General features: G+C 43.3%; 1 protein-coding gene across 2 annotated transcripts in view; it reads right to left on the bottom strand.

Moving 5' to 3' along the window:
• Positions 1 to 5,299: 5,299 nt before the first annotated feature.
• dlg2 (discs, large homolog 2 (Drosophila)) overlaps positions 5,300 to 20,147 on the bottom strand; it is a 1,568,664-nt gene continuing 1,553,816 nt past the window's right edge. For both annotated transcript variants that reach the window (XM_070892045.1, XM_070892046.1), the window contains 2 exons: positions 10,098 to 10,189; positions 5,300 to 5,890 (listed from right to left, as the gene is read on the bottom strand). In XM_070892045.1, the coding sequence (XP_070748146.1) occupies positions 5,784 to 5,890; positions 10,098 to 10,189 (199 nt within the window). In that variant the 3' untranslated portion in view covers positions 5,300 to 5,783. The remainder of the gene's footprint in view (positions 5,891 to 10,097; positions 10,190 to 20,147) is intronic.

Raw genomic sequence — 20,147 nt, 5'->3', positions numbered from 1 at the left:
ATCCATTTTGAGTTTGATTAGTTTATTTAAGTTATCCCCTCTTTTTATTTTAAATATACTTATCTCATTACGAATCTCATTATCCAATGTCATGTCCACCTATTCTATTTCACTGGTAAATACTGAAGCAAAATAATTGTTTAATATTTCTGCTATCTCTCTAGCGATACCTGTGGTATTATCCTGTCTATCCCTAAATGGCCCTATTCCCATCCAAACCTTCCTTTGATGTGCCTGTAAAATATTATACTGTTTTGTTTTATGTTCCTAGATAATTTAATTTCATAGTTCCTCTTTGCCTTCCTAATTGTTTTTTTGAGTTCCCTCCTAATATTTTCGTATTCTCCTTTAGCATGCACTCCGCTGCTGTCTATGTACTTAATATATGCCTCTTTCCTTACCCTCAATTGTTCCCTTATGGCTTTATTCATCCATTAGTGTTTAGTGTGTTTTTTCCTTTTAGCAGAACATATTGTTCCTGCACTCTGTTGAACACCATTTTAAATGTGTCCCATTGCTGCTGTACGTCCTTTTTTTGACAATATTGTTGCCCATTTTAATTTCCCAAGTTCTATTCTCAGCCCTTCAAAATCAGCTTTTCTCCAATCTAGTACCCTGGTTTTCATCATATGTCTGTCCTTCTCAATTATCATCTTAAAGCCTGTTATATTATGGTCACTATTGCCTAGATGTTCCCCTACTTTTACTTCTGTTATCTGCTCTGGTTCATTCCCCATTACTAGATCCAATAGCAAAATCTCCATTGTTCAGTTTTTTACATATTAGGTTAGAAAGGAGTCCTGTACACATTGTAGACATTTCATTCCCTTATCCCCTTTACCTACCTCTTCTGTCCAATTAATATCAGAGTAGTTGAAATCCCCCACGATTACTATTCATTGTTTTAATCATTTCCCTAATTTGTCTGCATATTTCTTCCTCCACCTCCCTTCCACTGTTAGGTGGTCTGTAGACTACACCTATTAGTGTGATTGATCCTTTATTATCTTTTACTTCTCTCCATATGGATTCTATTTTTTTCTTGTTGATACCTGTGTCACTTTTTTCTATTGCCATTATGTTATCTCTAATAAGTACAACTACTCCACCTCCCATTTTCCCTCTCTATCTTTTCTAAATATGTTACATCCTACAAGGATATTGAAGCTACAAAAAGAACAGGCAAGTATCTTTACGACTCCAGCTGTACCAGCCATGGAGAGAGCCTTGACAGGATTTTTTTGCTATTTTCCAATGCTGCTGCTGATCCTCTTGCTCTAACTGTTCCTAGATAGATCCCAGGGAAGAGAGAGTTGTCCTATGAGGAGAAATCATGTAGAATGGGCCTATACTCTCTGGAGTTTAGAAGAATGAGAGGTGATCTCATTGAAACATGCAAGATTCTGAGGGGGATTGACAGGATAGATGTCGAGAGGTTGTTTCCTCTTGCTGGAGAGTCTAGAACTAGAGGGTATTGTCTCAGGATAAGGGATCGGTGATTTATGACTAAGATGAGGAGAAATTTCTTCACTCAGAGGGTTGTGAATCTTTGGAATTCTCTACCCCAAAGGGCTGTGGATGCTGAGTCATTGAGTATGTTCAAGGCTGAGATAGATAGATTTTTGGACTCTAGGGGAATCAAGGAATATGGGCATCAGGCAGGAAAGTGCAGTTGAGGTTGAAGATGAACCACAATCTTATTGAATGGCACAGCAGGCTCGAGGGGCCGTATGGTCTACTCCTGCTCCTAATTCTTATGTTCTTATGTTCTTATCCAAAGCAATGAAGCAAACATAGCACCCATGATAAGCTGTAAGTGCTTAATTAGTACAAGGCAAAAAAGGACATAAACAAGCAATCTTCCAAGCTGAAAATCCATTAGAAATCCACTAAGTACAGTAGCGCACTACCGCAATGATCTGACTGTCTTGTAAATAGTGCTGTGAGTCTGTCAGTGCCTGAAACCGATCACAAAATTTTACTCAGAGGGTTAGTCGCTGGGTGGAGCTTCTGATCCACGAAGTTAAATCACACCAGAATTTTAATTGCATCATAGGATCCCGATTTCTATGCATTCATTAGACACTGACCTGTTTCCGGCAGGCACTCCAGCCACCTAAATGCAGTGAGTACTGAAAATGGTGGCCAGAGCAATTATAGTACGAATGGTGTGGTAAGTCAAATCACTCGTATTTACAGTGTGCCTTGCCTCTTTCCTGCTGGGCGGGGAGGTTTAAAATCAATCCAGATGTCTTAGTGCCTGTTTAAAGAGGAAGTTTTCCTTTCCATGACCAAATTGCTCAACCTTAGTATTTTCTAAAGGTCTCAACACCATTAGTCTTGAAAGTATATTTGAAGTGTATTTCAGAAATGAAGGTAGTGGCACTAAAGAATTCAGCTGCCATATTTATTTACAGTACCACAAACAGTACATTGTGTCATTCACACCCAAGGCTTTTACACAAATTGCACAGATCCTTGTCAAACTTTGAGACAGCCAAGCTATAGCTTTCATTTTTTTACAATTTCAAAAGAAAGTCTGATTGTGGCCAAACCGGAAGAGGCAATGTTGGTTTGAACACAGGGATAATTACTGCACCATAAAACTGAGGATTTTGCTGAGATAAACTTTATTAAAGCTATACTGAATAATCCATCATCGTTTCTGTTGGAGTAGATTACAACACTAACTAAAAGTTTGAAATGGGAGAAGAATGATTTAATTAGCATGGGTCTTCTATTCCAGTATGAAGTTGGACTATTCATGATAGCTATTAATATAGTTTAGAATGCACCAGTTTTACATTTATATCCGATATGTTTCTGCTTTGCTTCCTGCTGACAGAAATAATTTTTAAGTTTAATTTTAGAATGTCAGTTTTTGTTCCATTTGTAAGAATAAGAATTATCTTTATACTGTTTTGTGTCATCCTTGTTTTTTCAATTGATTCAGAATTTATTCTTTAATCTAATATTTGCATCAGAAAATAATTATTGCTGGGAATCAAGTCCAAAGAAAGCACCATGTGTTAATTTTAGAATATTTTACAAAGAAGATTTAAGCATTTCACTCAATAAAATTAATCTGTGCAAGCTTTAGATTATTAAATGAAACTCTTCTGTAACAAAACACTTAAAAATAGGAAAAGCAGACAAGTACCAAATAGTACAACATTGCAGCCATCAGAACTAAATGTGCATATGACCGTGTACAGAGAAGTGGCTTTATTGAATTAAGGTTTGCAGGTTCATTGTGAAATAGTGCAGCCAACATCTGACAAAAACATGGAACGCTGATCAAAAGCAGTATATACAAGATTGTGTTTATGTGCAATAAAAGGTAATTTAATTTTTTTAATTATAAACGAGCATGAGTACTTATTTATATTGTTAAATATACAACTCAATTCTATATTTATGTGTGCTTTTTCTTTACACAAATGCATTGGATGGAATTGATTATTTACAATCAATAGGTAACTAATCTGTAATGTAAAATCCTCCATATAGGTAACTATGAACTTGTTCCAGCAGTGGAGCTTCTTCTTCAGTCTCATCCAACTACGGCAGGCAGTGTAGTATATGGGAGTAATTTGCAAGTTTTGAAACAAGGCCTTTCGCTCTGGTTACATTAATTTTCAGCATAAAATTACAAAATGTGCAAAAGCTTTAAATTCCTCAAGTTAGTTGCTGCATTTAAATATGGTAAGACCAAGGGGTCCTGGCCCCTTCAAGTTCCCAGATTTTGACACAGTGGAATATTTGGAGTACTTTCATTAGGGCTTTTAGAAAAGTAGAGGCAGATGATTTCACTCCTTGTAAAAATATATAGGATCTAGAAGATTCTCCCCGACCCCCCCACCCACCGACCCCCAAACCTCTTCAAATAGAATCATTTCAGATCATGTGAAGGAACAATGGCATTTTGGACACTCCATATAAAGTCTAGATCATCAACATCATAAATGCAAACCACTTTGCAGATCATTAGGAACTAAAGAAAATGTGTATTAGAGAACTTTATAAATACATTAAAATAAAGTACAGGCAAGTATGTAATTTTGCTTTGGAGATTTCAGGATAATTGGCTTGACATGCATTGACTGAAGTGGGAAAAAACACAGCAATTGACAGAATTTGGTACTCCATGGGAGCTTAAATTCAAGTCCTGTAATACCCAAGTGCGGTAAGTTTAACTCCTGAGAATTCTAACATTATGGGCCAATAGTTATTAAATATTCTGCAAGTAGCTGGTCACATTGAATTGAAAGCTTCACTGATGGGTCAATTTGTTTACTCCCACCCATCCCCCGCAAATGTTCTATCAGTCACTATCCTGGAATGCACGATGATAAGTACACAGACAGTGTGCAGTAAAGATTGAATGAAAGAAAATGGTAAAACAGACAAGTGAGTCCATCACCTGTGTTCTGCTGTATCTATCCAGAGTTTACAATTCTCTGCTTACTGCACTTTTAATGGGTATGAAGTATTTAAAATTTGTACTATAGGCTAAAATTAAATTTAACTGTATTCAAACCAGTACAGGACAAGCATAATCTTACAGTGCACCTTAAATACAGCAGTCTGTACAGTACAATTCACTCAGTATTACAGAAGATAAAATTCCAGCTAAACAAAAAAAAATCAAAAAGCAAATTGGGTAAATTTTGAAGAATTGCAATAGCAGCTTCAGAGTAGAAACAGCCACACGACACAGAACTAAATACTAAATAATAAACTAGATTAAACTGAAATAAAACACTGCTATGGCTATGTCGGAGATCACAATGACATTTTTTGATTGTACTTAGCCACAGTTATTACTCTTCAAACTGTAATGCAGAGCATACAAATTAACATTGACTAATTAGAGGATAAAATTTCAAGCTGCATGCTTATTTCATAAGGGAAAAAAAGTAAAGGCATTTTCACTAGCAACAGTTGGAGATGGCAGTGAATTTACTGTTATTCACAATTTGATTGATATTTAGTTCATTTGGATTCTAATTATGTAAAACCAGTTGCAAGTTGCCCTCCTTCCTAGATTTCTTAAAAATAATACTTCCAGTCAATGCTGGATCTGTCATAAAACATGACCATTAGACCTCACAATTTACAGCAATATATTTCCTCGACTATAAATTATTTCTATAACCTCTGAATACAAATATTAAAATGTATATTGTAAGTATTGAAACTTATCCTGATTTTAACCAGTTGTTAAATTAGACACATTCTAAAATGTGTTGAACATTTGAAAATGCTTCTTATTTGGATTTTATAGATGTGAGTTCATTTTATATAATGTTCAGTTTCAACAAAAAAATCTGTATTTAGAAATGATGTGATGAATTTTACAAAATCTGCAGGATAGCAATCACTAATGCACACAGGCTAGCTGGATGTTGTAGTGCTGGGCACTGCCCTGTCAGGGAATAAAATTAAGTATAGGAGTCCCTGCTTTGTTCATTTGATCACAATAAGGGCTAAACTCCTTGCACAAGAATTCAGTACACACGTGACTTAGATACGCAAATGCTGTCGGATCCTCCATGGTATCCCAGAATCCCTTTCTTCATTGCCAAATCTTGTCTTAGCTGTTATTGCATCCCCTCCCCCACCAAACATAGCTTCGACCTGTGCAGAAACATCCTGCTGAACTTCTAACTCAAAGTACATTCATGATTATGTGCATGGATAGAAATTAAAATGCAATTAAAAACAAATTAAATTTCATTATTTGAACAGGTGTTTTCATCAGTCTCACATCTACGGCTGATTCACAATTTCTCCTTCGAGGGAACCCAAATGTATGGACCAGACTGTTCTTCAATAGTTAGTTTGCATTGGCTGTAAATCTCTTCCAACGTTTCTCCTTGTACTATTGCTGTGGGTTTAAATAAAATAAGAATGAATGTTTGTGATTTTAGTATGGTGATTTTCCTTAATTTTAGTCTTTATACATATACTTCCAAGAACGGGTCACTGGATTTTCCTCTGATGCCAATATTATTCTGCTGGTTAGTAGAAATTATCTAGGAACTCAGGGACAGGAGATGGCCATTCAGCCATCATTCAATTATGGTTGAGCTGCACCTTTTATTCATATCCCTTGATACTCTTGCGCAACAAAAATCTATCAATCACAGCCTTGAAAATTTTAATTGAACCTGCATCCAGTCTTTTGGGGGCACAGAATTCCACAATTCAATTCCAAGCACACCTGAGTTTCACAGCTTCAATCAAACCAAGCCAAATCAAAATTTTGCTGAGACCATTTAACTTGGGTTACTTCAAAATATACATACATCACTCCATTTGTTAAATTTTATTATTAAGAAAGAAAGAACTTGCATTTTTATAACACCTTTCATGACCTCAAGATATCCCAAAGTGCTCCACAGCTAATAAAAGACTTTTGAAGCATAGTCCCTGTTGTAATGTAGGAAAAGCAGCATCAATGTGTGCACAACAAGGTCCCACAGAAGAGATAAATGATCAGATAATCTGTTTGTCAGTTGAGGGATAAATAGTGTCCAGGATATGGGAGAACTCTTCTTTTAATAGTGCCCTGGGACCGTTTACGTCCACCAGAGAGGGCAGAGCACATCTGTGTGCAGTTATAGTTGGGATTTTTCAGCTGAGAGGACTTTGCTTTACTGGTAGAATTACTGGCTGCACACTGTAAATCTCTTTAAAATTCGTTCAAAATGATGGACGTGTTTATTTGTACTGCAAAAAGGGCCACCATGCTCCACCCTTTGTTTCTGATTGGTCCCCTTGGAGGATAAGCCACACCCTGAAGTTTCACAGGAATGTGTACCTGGAACCGCCCATCCCAAGGTCTCACTAACTTTGCAAATTGTAATTCGATCCACCTTGACTTCCTGAAGTGACAGAGGACAGAGCTCCCCAGAAGACAGCAAGGGCCAGCCAAAGTCCAGTACCCCAGTCCAAGTACATCCCTCCCCCTGCCGAAGTGCCTTACCCCGGTCCAAGTACATCCCTCCCCCAGCCGAAGTGCCTTACCCCAGTGCAAGTGCATCCTCTCCCCCCCGCCCCCCCGCATTCGCACCCCACTATAGATAGAGCAGGCATTGTGTACAGATTGTTAACAGGTTTTTTGGGTATGAAGTGAATATTGACAGTGTCGTGACTTCTGGATATCATTCACTCCAACGATGTCCCTTGTAGGGGATTGGAAGAACGTGATCCGTCTTCCCCCCACCCGTATCTGCCCTCCCACCCCACCCGTGTCTCTCTCTCTCTCCCCCCCCCCAGTCCTTTCACACACCTCCAGTCTCTCATTCCCATCACAGCCTCTCTCTCTCTCTCTCTCTCTCTCTCTCTCGGTTGACTCTCTGCCCCATGGATTGGGTTGGAAAAAAAAGTTAAAAAACGCTAGGTGCACCATGTTTTAGTCGGGGGCAATTTCGGCCCCTTAATCTTCTTGCAATCATATGATGAAAAAACATATTTCTAATATACAGGAGACAAAGTAATGACATGGCAAAACTAGCATGATTACTAAATAGCATCAAAAGTAGCGCATGTCAGATTAGCTATTCCATCATCAAATGTTTTAACAATAAGAATACTGGCATCATGTCCAGATTAGAACTGATAAATCTATATCAAATAAAAGCAATGCACTTAGCAGTGGATGTAAAGTAATGTAAAATTAATTATTTGCAAGACATTTTCTGCTTAGTGCTCTATTGTATTTCTACAATTAAATTTTTTATTATCCTTATTATGCAATGGAAAAATACACATTAACAGAGTTTCATTGCATACAGCTATGTGCAAACAGCTATGTGCAAACAACTCAAAAATTATTTTACTGTAAAAATCTAATGTTACAGTTCGTCTCACCATAAAGGGCAGCAAAACTAACTCCAAAATGGCTACACTTTATATCATCATTATAGGCAGTCCCTCGGAATCGAGGAGGACTTGCTTCCACGCCCAAAGTGAGTTCTTTGATGGCTGAACAGTCCGATACGAGAGCCACAGACCCTGTTACAGGTGGGACAGACATTCGTCGAGGGAAGGGGTCGGTGGGCCTGGTTTGCCGCGCGCTCCTTCCGCTGCCTGCGCTTGGCCTCTTCATGCTCTTTGCGTTGAGACTCGAAGAGCTCAACGCCCTCCCGGATGGATTTTCTCCACCTCGGGCGGTTTGCGGCCAGGATCTCCCAGGTGTCAGTGGTGATGTCGCACTTTACTAGGGAGCTTTGAGGGTGTCCTTATAACGTTTCCGCTGTCCTCCTTTGGCTCGTTTACCAGGAAGGAGCTCCGCATAAAGCATTTGCTTCGGGAGTCTCGTATCTGGCATGCGACTATGTGGCCTGCCCAGCGAAGCTGATCGAGTGTGGTCAGTGCTTCAATACTGGGGATGTTAGCATGGTCGAGGACACTGATGTTGGTGCGCCTGTCTTCCCAGGGGATTTGCAGGATCTTGCGGAGACATCGTTGGTGATATATCTCCAGTGACTTGAGGTGCCTTCTATACATCGTCCATGCCTCAGATCCATACAGGAGGGCAGGTATTACTATAGCCTGTAAACCATGAGCTTCGTGGTAGATTTCAGGGCCTGGTCTTCAAACACTCTTCTCCTCAGATGGCCGAAGGCTGCGCTGGCACACTGGAGGCGATGCTGAATCTCCGCATCAATGTCTACCTTTGTTGATAAGAGGCTCCCGAGATATGGGAAATGGTCCACGTTGTCCAGGGCCGCGCCGTGGATCTTGATGATTGGAGGGCAGTGCTGTGCGGCGGTGACAGGCCGGTGGAGGACCTTTGTCTTACGGATGTTAAGCGTAAGGCCCATGCTTTCATATGCCTCAGTGAATACATTGACTATATCCTGGAGTTCAGCCTCTGAATGTGCACAGACGCAGGCGTCATCTGCATACTGCAGCTCAACGACAGGGTGATCTTGAACCTGGCCTGGAGGCGACGTAGGTTAAACAGCTTCCCACTGGTTCTGTAGTTTAGTTCCACCCCAGCAGGGAGCTTGTTGATTGTGAGGTGGAGCATGGCGGCGAGGAAGATTGAGAAGAGGGTTGGAGCAATAACGCAGCCCTGTTTGACCCCGGTACGGATGATATGCGAGGATTCTTCGCTGCAGTCAAGGCCACCTATGGTCCAAACTCCCAAGGCCCCACCCCACTCCTGGCCAAGAACAGGGAAACACTCATCAAGGACACTGAGGCTGTCAGGGCCCGATGGAAGGAGCACTTTGAAGATCTCCTCAATCGAGACTCTGCCTTTGACTCGAGTGTTCTCGATTCCATCCCGCAGCATGTGACCCGCCATCAACTCAGCGAAACTCCAACGTTGCACGAGGTAGGCAAAGCCATAAAACAGCTTAAGAATAACAAGGCTACAGGTACGGATGGAATCCCTGCTGAGGCGCTGAAGTATGACGGAGAGGCGCTGTTGGCGCGGATACATGACCTCATCTCTCTCATCTGGAGGGAGGAGAGCATGCCGGGAGATCTGAGAGATGCAGTGATTGTGACTATTTTTAAAAAGGGGGACAAGTCCGACTGTGGCAACTACAGGGGAATCTCCCTGCTTTCAGCCACTGGGAAAGTTGTCATTTGAGTTCTCCTCAATGTCTTCTCCCTATGGCCGAGGAGCTCGTCCTGGAATCACAATGCAGATTTCGTCCCCTACGGGGCACAACAGACATGATCTTTGCAGCGCGCCAGTTGCAGGAAAAATGCAGGGAGCAGCGCCAGCCCTTATACATGGCCTTTTTCGATCCTCCAAAGGCCTTTGACACTGTCAACCGTGAGGGTCTATGGAGCGTCCTCCTCCACTTCGGATGCCCCCAAAAGTTTGTCAACATCCTTCGCCTGCTTCATGATGACATGCAGGCCATGATCCTTACCAACGGATCCATTACAGACGCAATCCATGTCCGGACCAGGGTCAAACAGGGCTGCATTATCGCTCCAACCCTCTTCACACTTTATATACAGAGGAAAGCAAGTCAGCAAGTCCTGACATTTGAAGACAGTCACTCACTGTGCAAGCTTTCTAATTTTCTTTTCAAACGCTTTATTGTAGCCGAGTGGATACACACCTGTAAAATGTTCTCCAAATTCCTGTTCCAGTTTCAAAGCTCTATCAAATGTCTTTTTGCCTTGCTCTTCTGTCAGGCGTTTATTCATTTCGCTGTAACAGAAAAAGTCAGTATAACATTTTGCACAATATTTACCAAGAAGCTTTCGCCTTGAATAGGATCCTGTAGGAGAGGCTATAGGATCTCAATGTGATAATCAAGGGGATTTAATTAACCCAGTGGTAAGTGGAAAAACCAAGGACATGTGGCAAGGAGAGCTGAAAATACAATTTCATAGAGGTAATCAATGTATTTCTTAACACAACATGTGAAGCTGTATATTATAGCAGATGCTCTAGATTTCATAAAATGATAGAATCATAGGGCCCAAGTTTCCACAAGAAAAAAAATGGGCGCCCCTCCGAACTAAAAAAATCCTCGGTATTCTCCACCTACTTACAGGTCTTGTGGCACTCGGCGCAGCCAGCACGAACTGTGGGGGGGCGGAGCCAGGTCCCGGCGCTGAAAACAGTGCCGGGACCTCTGCACATGCGCGCTACAGTCGGCACGCAAGTGCAGTAGCTCCAGGCGCCGAACTGTGTGGGAGGGGCTCGAAGCACGCAGCCCCTAGCCCTGGCTGAATGGCCTCACTGGGGCTGCATGAATGAGGCTCCTCCCACGGCCAGCTCCTACTCCCCCCCCCGACCAGACCCGACACCCGCTCCTCGCCGACCAGACCCGACCCGACACCCGCTCTCCCCCCCCCGACCCGACATCCGCTCCCCCCCGACCCGACACCTGCTCCCCCCCCGCCCCGACCCGAGACCCGCTCCCCCGCCCCGACCCGAGACCCGCTCCCCCCCCCCGACCCAACCCGAGACCCGCGACCCGCTCCCCCCCCCCGACCCGACCCGACCCGAGACCCACTCCTCCCCCACCCGACCCGACACCCGCTCCTGTTCCCCGACCCCACCCCCCTCTTCCCTCCCCCTCCCCCCCTCCCTCTCCCCCCTCCCTCTCTCTCGCTCTCCCTCCCTCTCCCCCCCTCCCCTCCCTCTCCCTCTCCCCTCCCCTCCCTCCCCTCCCTCTCCCTCCCCTCCCCTCTCTCCCCCTCCCCTCCCTCCCCTCCCTCTCCCTCCCCTCCCCTCTCTCCCCCTCCCCTCCCTTCTCTCCCCCTCCCCTCTCTCTCCCTCCCCTCCCCTCTCCCTCCCCTCCCCTCCCCTCTCTCTCCCTCCCCTCCCCTCTCCCTCCCCTCTCCCTCCCCCCCTCTCTCTCTCTCCCCTCCCCTCTCTCTCCCTCGTCTCCCTCCCTCGTCTCTCTCTCTCCCTCCCTCGTCTCTCTCTCTCACTCCCCTCTCCCTCTCCCCCTCCCTCCCTCCCTCTCTCTCTCTCTCTCTCTCCCCCTCCCTCTCTCTCTCTCTCCCCCTCCCTCTCCCGCTCAGCGGCACGAACGGTTGCAGAATTCTCCCTGGCTGAAGCACTTTCACACAGGTAGGAAGATGGTTTATTTAATCTTTTCTTGGCTTATAAATGTTTATTCAGGTTGGATTTATTTGTATAATATTTGTAGAAGTATAAATAAGGATTTATTGTCGAATTTAATGAGTTCCCCCCCACCTCGTTCTGGACGCCTAATTTGTAACCTGCGCCTGATTTTTTAATGTGTAGAACAGGTTTTTTCAGTTCTACAAAAATCTTCACTGGCTCCATTCTACTTTAGTTTGGAGTACATTTTCACTGTGGAAACTTTCAAATCAGGCGTCAGTGGCCGGACACGCCCCCTTTTGAAGAGAAAATTCTGTTCTAAACTAGAACTGTTCTACCTGACTAGAACTGCAGAAAAAAAAATGTGGGGAATTGCGATTTCTAAAATAGTCCGTTCTCCACCAGTTGCTCCTAAAAAATCAGGCGCGAATCATGTGGAAACTTGGGCCCATAGAAAATACAATACAGAAGGAAACCATTCAGCTGATTACATCTGTGCCAGCTGTTTATATTGAGATTAATCCATCAGAGCTTGTTGGTATATTAGAATTAGGTGACCACTTGGGGCTTGATTATTGTATAATTATGACTCAATATCTTAATTAAGAAAAGGGTAAGAATAAGAATGCAGTACCTGTAGTACAAGACTTTAGAAAAAAAAAGCATAGTTGTCAGGAGAAATAAAAGTATAAATTAAAACATAAAGAGACTTAATTTGTCATCACCAGATGGTAACATGCGGCAGTGCTGATCTTTGTTTCTATTCTTGACAATATTTTCACCAGTGAGATGTGTGTGTCTGTCGCCTGGAATGTTCATGAGGGTGGTCTTGCTCATCTATTGTAATATCAGTGGTAGCTTAGTGGAAACCCCGGAGAAATTTACAATCTATATTAACGACTTGGGTGAAGGGACTGAGTGTAACGTAGCCAAGTTTGCTGATGATACAAAGATGGGAGGAAAAGCAATGTGTGAGGAGGACACAAATAACTTGCAAAAGGACATAGGCAGGCTAAGTGAGTGGGCAAAAATTTGGCAGATGGAGTATAATGATGGAAAGTGTGAGGTTATGCACTTTGGCAGAAAAAAAATCTAAAAGCAAGTTATTATTTAAATGAAGAAAAATTGCAAAGTGCTGCAGTACAGTGGGACCTGGGGATCGTGCTGCATGAAACGCAAAAGGTTAGTATGCAGGTACAGCAAGTGACCAGGAAGGCCAATGGAATAAGAACATAAGAAATAGGAGCAGGAGTAGGCCATATGGCCCCTTGAGCCTGCTCTGCCATTTAATACAATCATGGCTGATCCGATCATGGACTCAGGTCCACTTCCTTGCCCACTCTCCATAACCTCTTATTCCCTTATCGCTTAAGAAACTGTCTATTTCTGTCTTAAATTTATTCAATGTCCCAGCTTCCACAGCTCTCTCAGGCAGCGAATTCCACAGATCCACAACTCTCTCAGAGAAGAAATTTCTCCTCATCTCAGTTTTAAATGGGCGGCCCCTTATTCTAAGATTATGCCCCCTAGTTCTAGTCTCCCCCATCAGTGGAAACATTCTCGCTGCATCCACCTTGTCAAGCCCCCACGTTTCGATAAGATCACCTCTCATTCTTCTGAATTCCAATGAGTAGAGGCCCAACCTACTCAACCTTTCCTCATAAGTCAACCCCCTCATCTCTGGAATCAACCTAGTGAACCTTCTCTGAACTGCCTCCAAAGTAAGTATATCCTTTCGTAAATATGGAAACCAAAACTGCACACAGCATTCCAGGTTTGGCTTCACCAATAACCTGTACAACTGTAGCAAGACTTCCCTGCTTTTATACTCCACCCCTTTTACAATAAAGGCCAACATTCCATTTGCCTTCCTGATCACTTGCTGTACCTGCATACTAACCATTTGTGTTTCATGCACAAGTACCCCCAGATCCCACTGTACTGCAGCACTTTGCAATCTTTCTTCATTTAAATAATAACTTGACCTTTGATTTTTTTTCTGCCAAAGTGCATGACCTCACACTTTCCAACATTATACTCCATCTGCCAATTTTTTGTCCATTCACTTAGCCTGTCTATGTCATTTTGCAGATTTTTTGTGTTCTCCTCACACATTGCTTTTCCTTTCATCTTTGTATCATCGGCAAACTTGGCTACGTCACACTCTGTCCCTTCTTCCAAGTTGTTTATATAAATTGTAAATAGTTGGGGTCCCAGCACTGATCCCTGGGGCACCACACTAGTTACTGGTTGCCAACCAGTGAATGAACGAACCATTTATCCCGACTCTCTGTTTTCTGTTAGTTAGCAAATCCTCTATCCATGCTAATATATTAACCCCAACCCTGTGAACTTTTAGCTTGTGCAGTAACCTTTTATGTGGCACCTTGTCAAATGCCTCTGGAAGTTCAAATACACCACATCCACTGGTTCCCCTTTATCCACCGTGTTTGTTACATCCTCAAAGAATTCCAGCAAATTCGTCAAACATGACTTCCCCTTCATAAATCCATGCCGACTCTTGGCCTTTATTGCAAAGGGATTGGAGTATAATAACAGGGAAGTCTTGCTACAGTTATACAGGGTATTGGTGAGGCCACACCTAGAATACTGTGTACAGTTTTGGTTTCCATATTTAAGAAAGGATATACATGCTTTGGAGGCAGTCCAGAGAAGGTTCACTCGGTTGATTCTGGAGATGAGGGGGTTGACTTATGAGGAAAGGTTGAGTAGGTTGGGCCTCTACTCATTAGAATTAAGAAGAATGAGAGGCAATCTTATCGAAATGTATAAGATTATGAGGGGGCTTGACAAGGTGGATGCAGAGAGGATGTTTCCACTGATGGGGAAGACTAGAACTAGGGGGCATAATTTTAAATAAGGAGCCGCCCATTTAAAACTGAGATGAGGAGGAATTTCTTCTCTCAGTGGGTTGTAAATCTGTGGAATTTGGTGCCTCAGAGAGCTGTGGAAGCTGGGACATTGAATAAATTTAAAACAGAAATAGACAGTTTCTTAACCGATAAGCGATTAAGGGGTAATGGGGAGGGGGCAGGGAAGTGGACCTGAGTCCATAATTGGATCAGCCATGATCATATTAAATAGTGGAGCAGGCTCGAGGGGCCATATGGCCTGCTCCTGCTCCTATTTCTTACGTTCCTATGTAAATAGCAGGAACTGCCATCCACGCTGTTTCTCTGGAGTTTCTTTTGAACTTTGGCGGATGATTGGGAGAACCCCGACATAGATTCTATCTCTTACATGTATCATTTTAAAGTTGTGGTAAGATGGAATCCAAGCACTTCCTTAGAATATTGTAATGGCTGCTTAGAAATCATTTGTCTGAGAGACTGCTATAAGCTACAATTTAGAATTAGTCAAATTATACTCTCTTTTAAGGAGTAGGGATATTTTATGTGCTAATTTTGTGATCAGCCAAACAAAGGTGGTGCTTGCAAACAGTGGGGTAGAAATTGGTATGCGCTGTGCCTGTTTTTGGGAGTAAAACAAGTGTAAACATGCCAATTTAGCAGTGGGATGGTCTGTGCGTAATCTGAGCAGGTGTTGGTCTCACAGCTAAATTCATGGGGCTTTTTTAAATTTTAGGTGCCTAAAACATGCATCGGCCCCTTCAATGTATAAATGAAGGGCCTTATGACTGTTGAAGGACCCCATAGAGAAATTAGTCAGTGATTAATGAGGCAAGCATTTGGGCTTGCCCTGCTCAGGATTCATCAGTGTCGCCCACAAGTGCAAAATCCAGGCAATTTCTAAAAAAATTGTTTAAAAAAATCAGCCTGAGGAGGAGGGCTCCCCGATACCACAAGAGTTGCGACCCCTCTCCCCCTGTATCCCACCGTTTATGTTGATGAGGCCAACTTCCATCAATCCTTGGACATCTTGGTTAGTTTCGCAGTACGATATCTGAGTCTGAAAATGGGCCCGGACTAATTAATTTTGATGGCAGTAAGTCAAATAATGCCAACAATCTGAGATGGGAGTGCTCCAGCATCTATAATTAACTGCTGGATGCTGATCTTCCTGTGTTCCAGGAGTCCCAAGCAAATGGAAATCAATTATGAAGTGGGATTTAAGATCAGTGTCATTGTTACAGGGTAAGATACCAGTGCTGCTTTGCTGGATAAATTTTATCGATCCTGATTATCGTCAACAGTTGTGTTTCTACATTAAAGAAAGGACATTCACATAATTCAGGGCCACCTTGTGGTCCTCAAAATACAACTCACTTCACCAGTACAAGGACAGGGTGGGATAGGAAATCTATGAGCAATCATCTTGTGCAAATTACCATCAGATAATATGTTACCAAGAATTTGCTGAAAAGAAACTAAGAAGCAGCTTCCTGAAAATGGTATGTTAACCCCTTACAAACTGATTAATTTTTATTGTAAAAGTATTATACTGATTAATAGGTTTTGTTGTGTTTCGTACTTCCATGTATTCATTTACCTGCAAATAAATTTGAACAAGTACTTTAGCCACTACTCAGTAGCATTTTGTGCCTTTTGAAGCAATGGAAGGTTCTTCAGTAGGAGGAAGCGGGAGTCCGGGGAGCAGCATCGGAGAGACCTATAAAAGGGCCGCGAGTCCAGGAGTTCAGGTGGCAGTCGGAGGAGGCGGGAGTCTGGGGAGCAGCGTCGGAGAGGCCTATAAAAGGGCCGCGAGTCCAGGAGATCGGGCAGCAGTCGCAGCAGGCGGGAGTCTGGGGAGCAGCGTCGGAGAGGCCTATAAAAGGCCCGTGAATTCAGGGGGCCAGTGGCAGTCGGGAGGAGGCATCAGAGAGGCCAGTTGGTGCAGGTGCTGGGGCAGAAGGTAAACAAAGAAGTAGAAAGAAATCGTAAGGTGATGTCACAGCCAAGGGGGTAAGTGATTGGCTGGTGATTGGTGAGTAGTTTTTCTTTTTCTTTTCCTTTATCAGCAGGTAACCTTTATCATTGTTGTTGCCAAATTATGTTAATCTAGGGGTTAAGTCATGACAGGAGAGCTTGGACACGTGTCATAGAAACATAGAAAATAGGTGCAGGAGTAGGCCATTTGGCCCTTCGAGCCTGCACCGCCATTCAATAAGATCATGGCTGATCATTCCCTTTCCTGCTTTCACTCCATACCCCAGTGGCCAATGCGAGAGAACATCATGGTCCGGCGCCTCTCCACCGCCTCGACCGGAACCACCAGGGCGGCATCAGAAAACCAGTGGGCTTGCTGGCGAGGCCTCTGTACTGCCATAGTGCTTGTTGCAAGACCAGTGCACAGGCTGCAATGATGAGAATGAGGCTGTGCAGCATCCTCAAACCTCCCCTTTAAGAACCGGATGGCGCCATTATGTCTGATGACTCTCTGAATGGCGTGCCTGAACTTCAACAGCGCTGTGACATTTACGCCCTGCTTACCGACTGTATCAACGCAAGAAAAGTGTGTAAGGCTTGGTTTAGTGCTACCCTTCCCTCTTGGGGCGCTAAAAATGAATTTATTTGTTTTGTCTTATAACACTGCTGTGAAGCGCCTTGGAACATTTCACTACGTTAAAGGCGCTATATAAATAAAAGTTGTTGAGTACCGTGGTCACTGTCTCTAATAATCGGCAAGCATTAAATTTACCGACTAGTCGATGTTAATGCCTCAAAATGGTTGATAACGAACTTCCCCCACTATATGTTACAACACAGAACTCTCTGCTTTTACTCACAGATAATCGCAAGTATTGCTGTTGGTATAATATCGTTGTTTCGACGTTTATTTGTCTGCATCCTAACACGAGCTCTTTCTCTCCTGGCTTGAAGTAGTTTATTGCTTTAAAGAGTTTGATTGACTGTTTTGAAAAGGTTTCTTTTGAAAACTCATTCTCTCCTTCTCCTTGCGATCAAACACAAAGTTTAACTGCTAGATGAGCAAGCATCCAACTACTCCATGCTCCTCTTGTGCTACGTGGGAACTCAGGGACGCTTCCAGTGTCCCTGACGACTACATGTGCGGGAAGTGTGTCCTGTTGCAGCTCCTAACAGACCACATTGTGGCACTGGAGCTGCGGGTGGATTCAATTTGGAGCATCCGCGATGCTGAGGATGCCATGATTAGCACGTTTAGTGAGTTGGTCTTACCACAGGTAAAGGTTATACAGACAGATAGGGAATGGGAGACCAACAGGAAGAGCAGTGGAAGGAAGGTAGTGCAGGGGTCCCCTGCGGTCATCCCCCTCCAAAACAGATACACTGTTTTGGGAACTGCTGGGGGGATGACTCATCAAGGGAGAGCAGCAGCAGCCATGTCCATGGCACCAGGGGTGGCTCTGCTGCACAGGAGGGCAGGAAAATGAGTGGGAGAGCTATAGTGATAGGGAATTCTATTGTAAGGGGACTAGATTGGCGTTTCTATGGATGCAAACAAGACTCCAGGATGGTATGTTGCCTCCCTGGTGCAAGGGTCAAGGATGTCTTGGAGCGGCTGCAGGGCATTCTGGAGGGGAGGGTGAACAGCCAGTTGTCGTGGTGCATATAGGTACCAACGATATAGGTAAAAAACGGGATACGGTCCTACATGCTGAATTTAGGGAGCTAGGAGTTAAATTAAAAAGTAGGACGTCAAAGGTAGTAATCTCAGGATTGTTACCAGTGCCACGTACTAGTCAGAGTAGGAATAGCAGGATAGTTCAGATGAATACGTGGCTTGAGGAATGGTGCAAGGGGGAAGGATTCAAATTCCTGGGACATTGGAACCGGTTCTGGGGGAGGTGGGACCAGTACAAATCGGACGGTCTGCAGCTGGGTAGGGCCAGAATCAATGTCCTAGGCAGAGTGTTTGCTCGTGCTGTTGGGGAAGGTTTAAAGTAATATGGCAGGGGGATGGGAATCTATGCAGGGAGGCAGAGGGAAGTAAAAAGGAGGCAGAAGCAAAAGGTAGGAAGGAGAAAAGTAAGAGTGGAGGGCAGAGAAATCAAGGGAAAAAATCAAAAAGGGCCACATTACAACATAATTCTAAAAGGACAAAGAGTGATAAAAAACAAGCCTGAAGGCTCTGAGTCTCAATGCGAGGAGCATTCATAATAAGGTGGATGAATTAACTGCGCAGATAGCTGTTAGCGGATATGATGTAATTGGCAGTACGGAAACATGGCTCCGGGGTGACCAAGGCTGGGAACTCAATATCCAGGGGTATTCAATATTCAGAAGGATAGACAAAAAGGAAAAGGAGGTGGGGTAGCGTTACTGGTTAAAGAGGAGATTAACGCAATAGTAAGGAAGGACATTAGCTTGGATGATGTGGAATCTATATGGGTAGAGCTGCGAAACACCAAAGGGCAGAAAATGTTAGTGGGAGTTGTGTACAGACCATCAAACAGTAATAGTGAGGTTGGGGATGGCATCAAACAGGAAATTAGGGATGCGTGCAATAAAGGTACAGCAGTTATCATGGGTGACATTAATCTACATATAGTTTGGGTTAACCAAACTGCTAACAATACTGTGGAGGAGGATTTCCTGGAGTGTATAAGAGATGGTTTTTTAGACCAATATGTCGAGGAACCAACTAAAGGGCAGGCCATCCTAGACTGGGTCTTGTGTAATGAGAGAGGATTAATTAGCAATCATGTCGTGCGAGGCCCCTTGGGGAAGAGTGACACTAATATGGTAGAATTCTTCATTAAGATGGAGAGTGACACAGTTAATTCAGAGGCTAGGGTCCTGAACATAAAGAAAGGTAACTTCGATGGTATGAAACGTGAATTGGTTAGGATAGACTGGCGAATGATACTTAAAGGGTTGATGGCAGATAGGCAATGGCAGACATTTAAAGATCACATGGATGAACTACAACAATTGTACATCCCTGTCTGGCATAAAAATAAAACGGGGAAGGTGGCTCAACCGTGACTAACAAGGGAAATTAGGGATAGTGTTAAATCCAAGGAAGAGGCATATAAATTGGACAGAAAAAGCAGCAAACCTGAGGACTGGGAGAAATTTAAAATTCAGCAGAGGAGGACTAAGGGTTTAATTAGCAGGGGGAAAATAGCGTATGCGAGTAAGCTTGCAAGGAACATAAAAACTGACTGCAAAAGCTTCTATAGATATGTGAAGAGAAAAAGATTAGTGAAGGCTAATGTAGGTCCCTTGCAGTCAGAATCAGGTGAATTCATAATGGGGAACAAGGAAATGGCAGACCTATTGAACAAGTACATTGGTTCTGTCTTCACTAAGGAAGACACAAATAACCCCCCGAAAATACTAGGGGACCGAGTGTCTAGCGAGAAGAAGGAACTGAGGGAACTGAGGGAAATCCTTATTAGTCAGGATATGGTGTTAGGGAAATTGATGGGATTGAAGGCCGATAAATCCTCAGGGCCTGATAGTCTGCATCCCAGAGTAGTTAAGGAAGTGGCCCTAGAAATAGTAGATGCAATGATGGTCATTTTCCAACATTCCATGGACTCTGGATCAGTTCCTATGGATTGGAGGATAGCTAATGTAACCCCACTTTTAAAAAAAAAGGAGGGAGAGAGAAAACAGGGAATTATAGACCGGTGAGCCTGACGTCGGTAGTGGGGAAAATGCTGGAATCAATTATTAAA

Source organism: Pristiophorus japonicus, chromosome 10, assembly GCF_044704955.1.
Source record: "Pristiophorus japonicus isolate sPriJap1 chromosome 10, sPriJap1.hap1, whole genome shotgun sequence".
NCBI classification, from domain to species: Eukaryota; Metazoa; Chordata; class Chondrichthyes; family Pristiophoridae; genus Pristiophorus; species Pristiophorus japonicus.
This window is presented reverse-complemented; position numbering and strand designations above follow the sequence as displayed.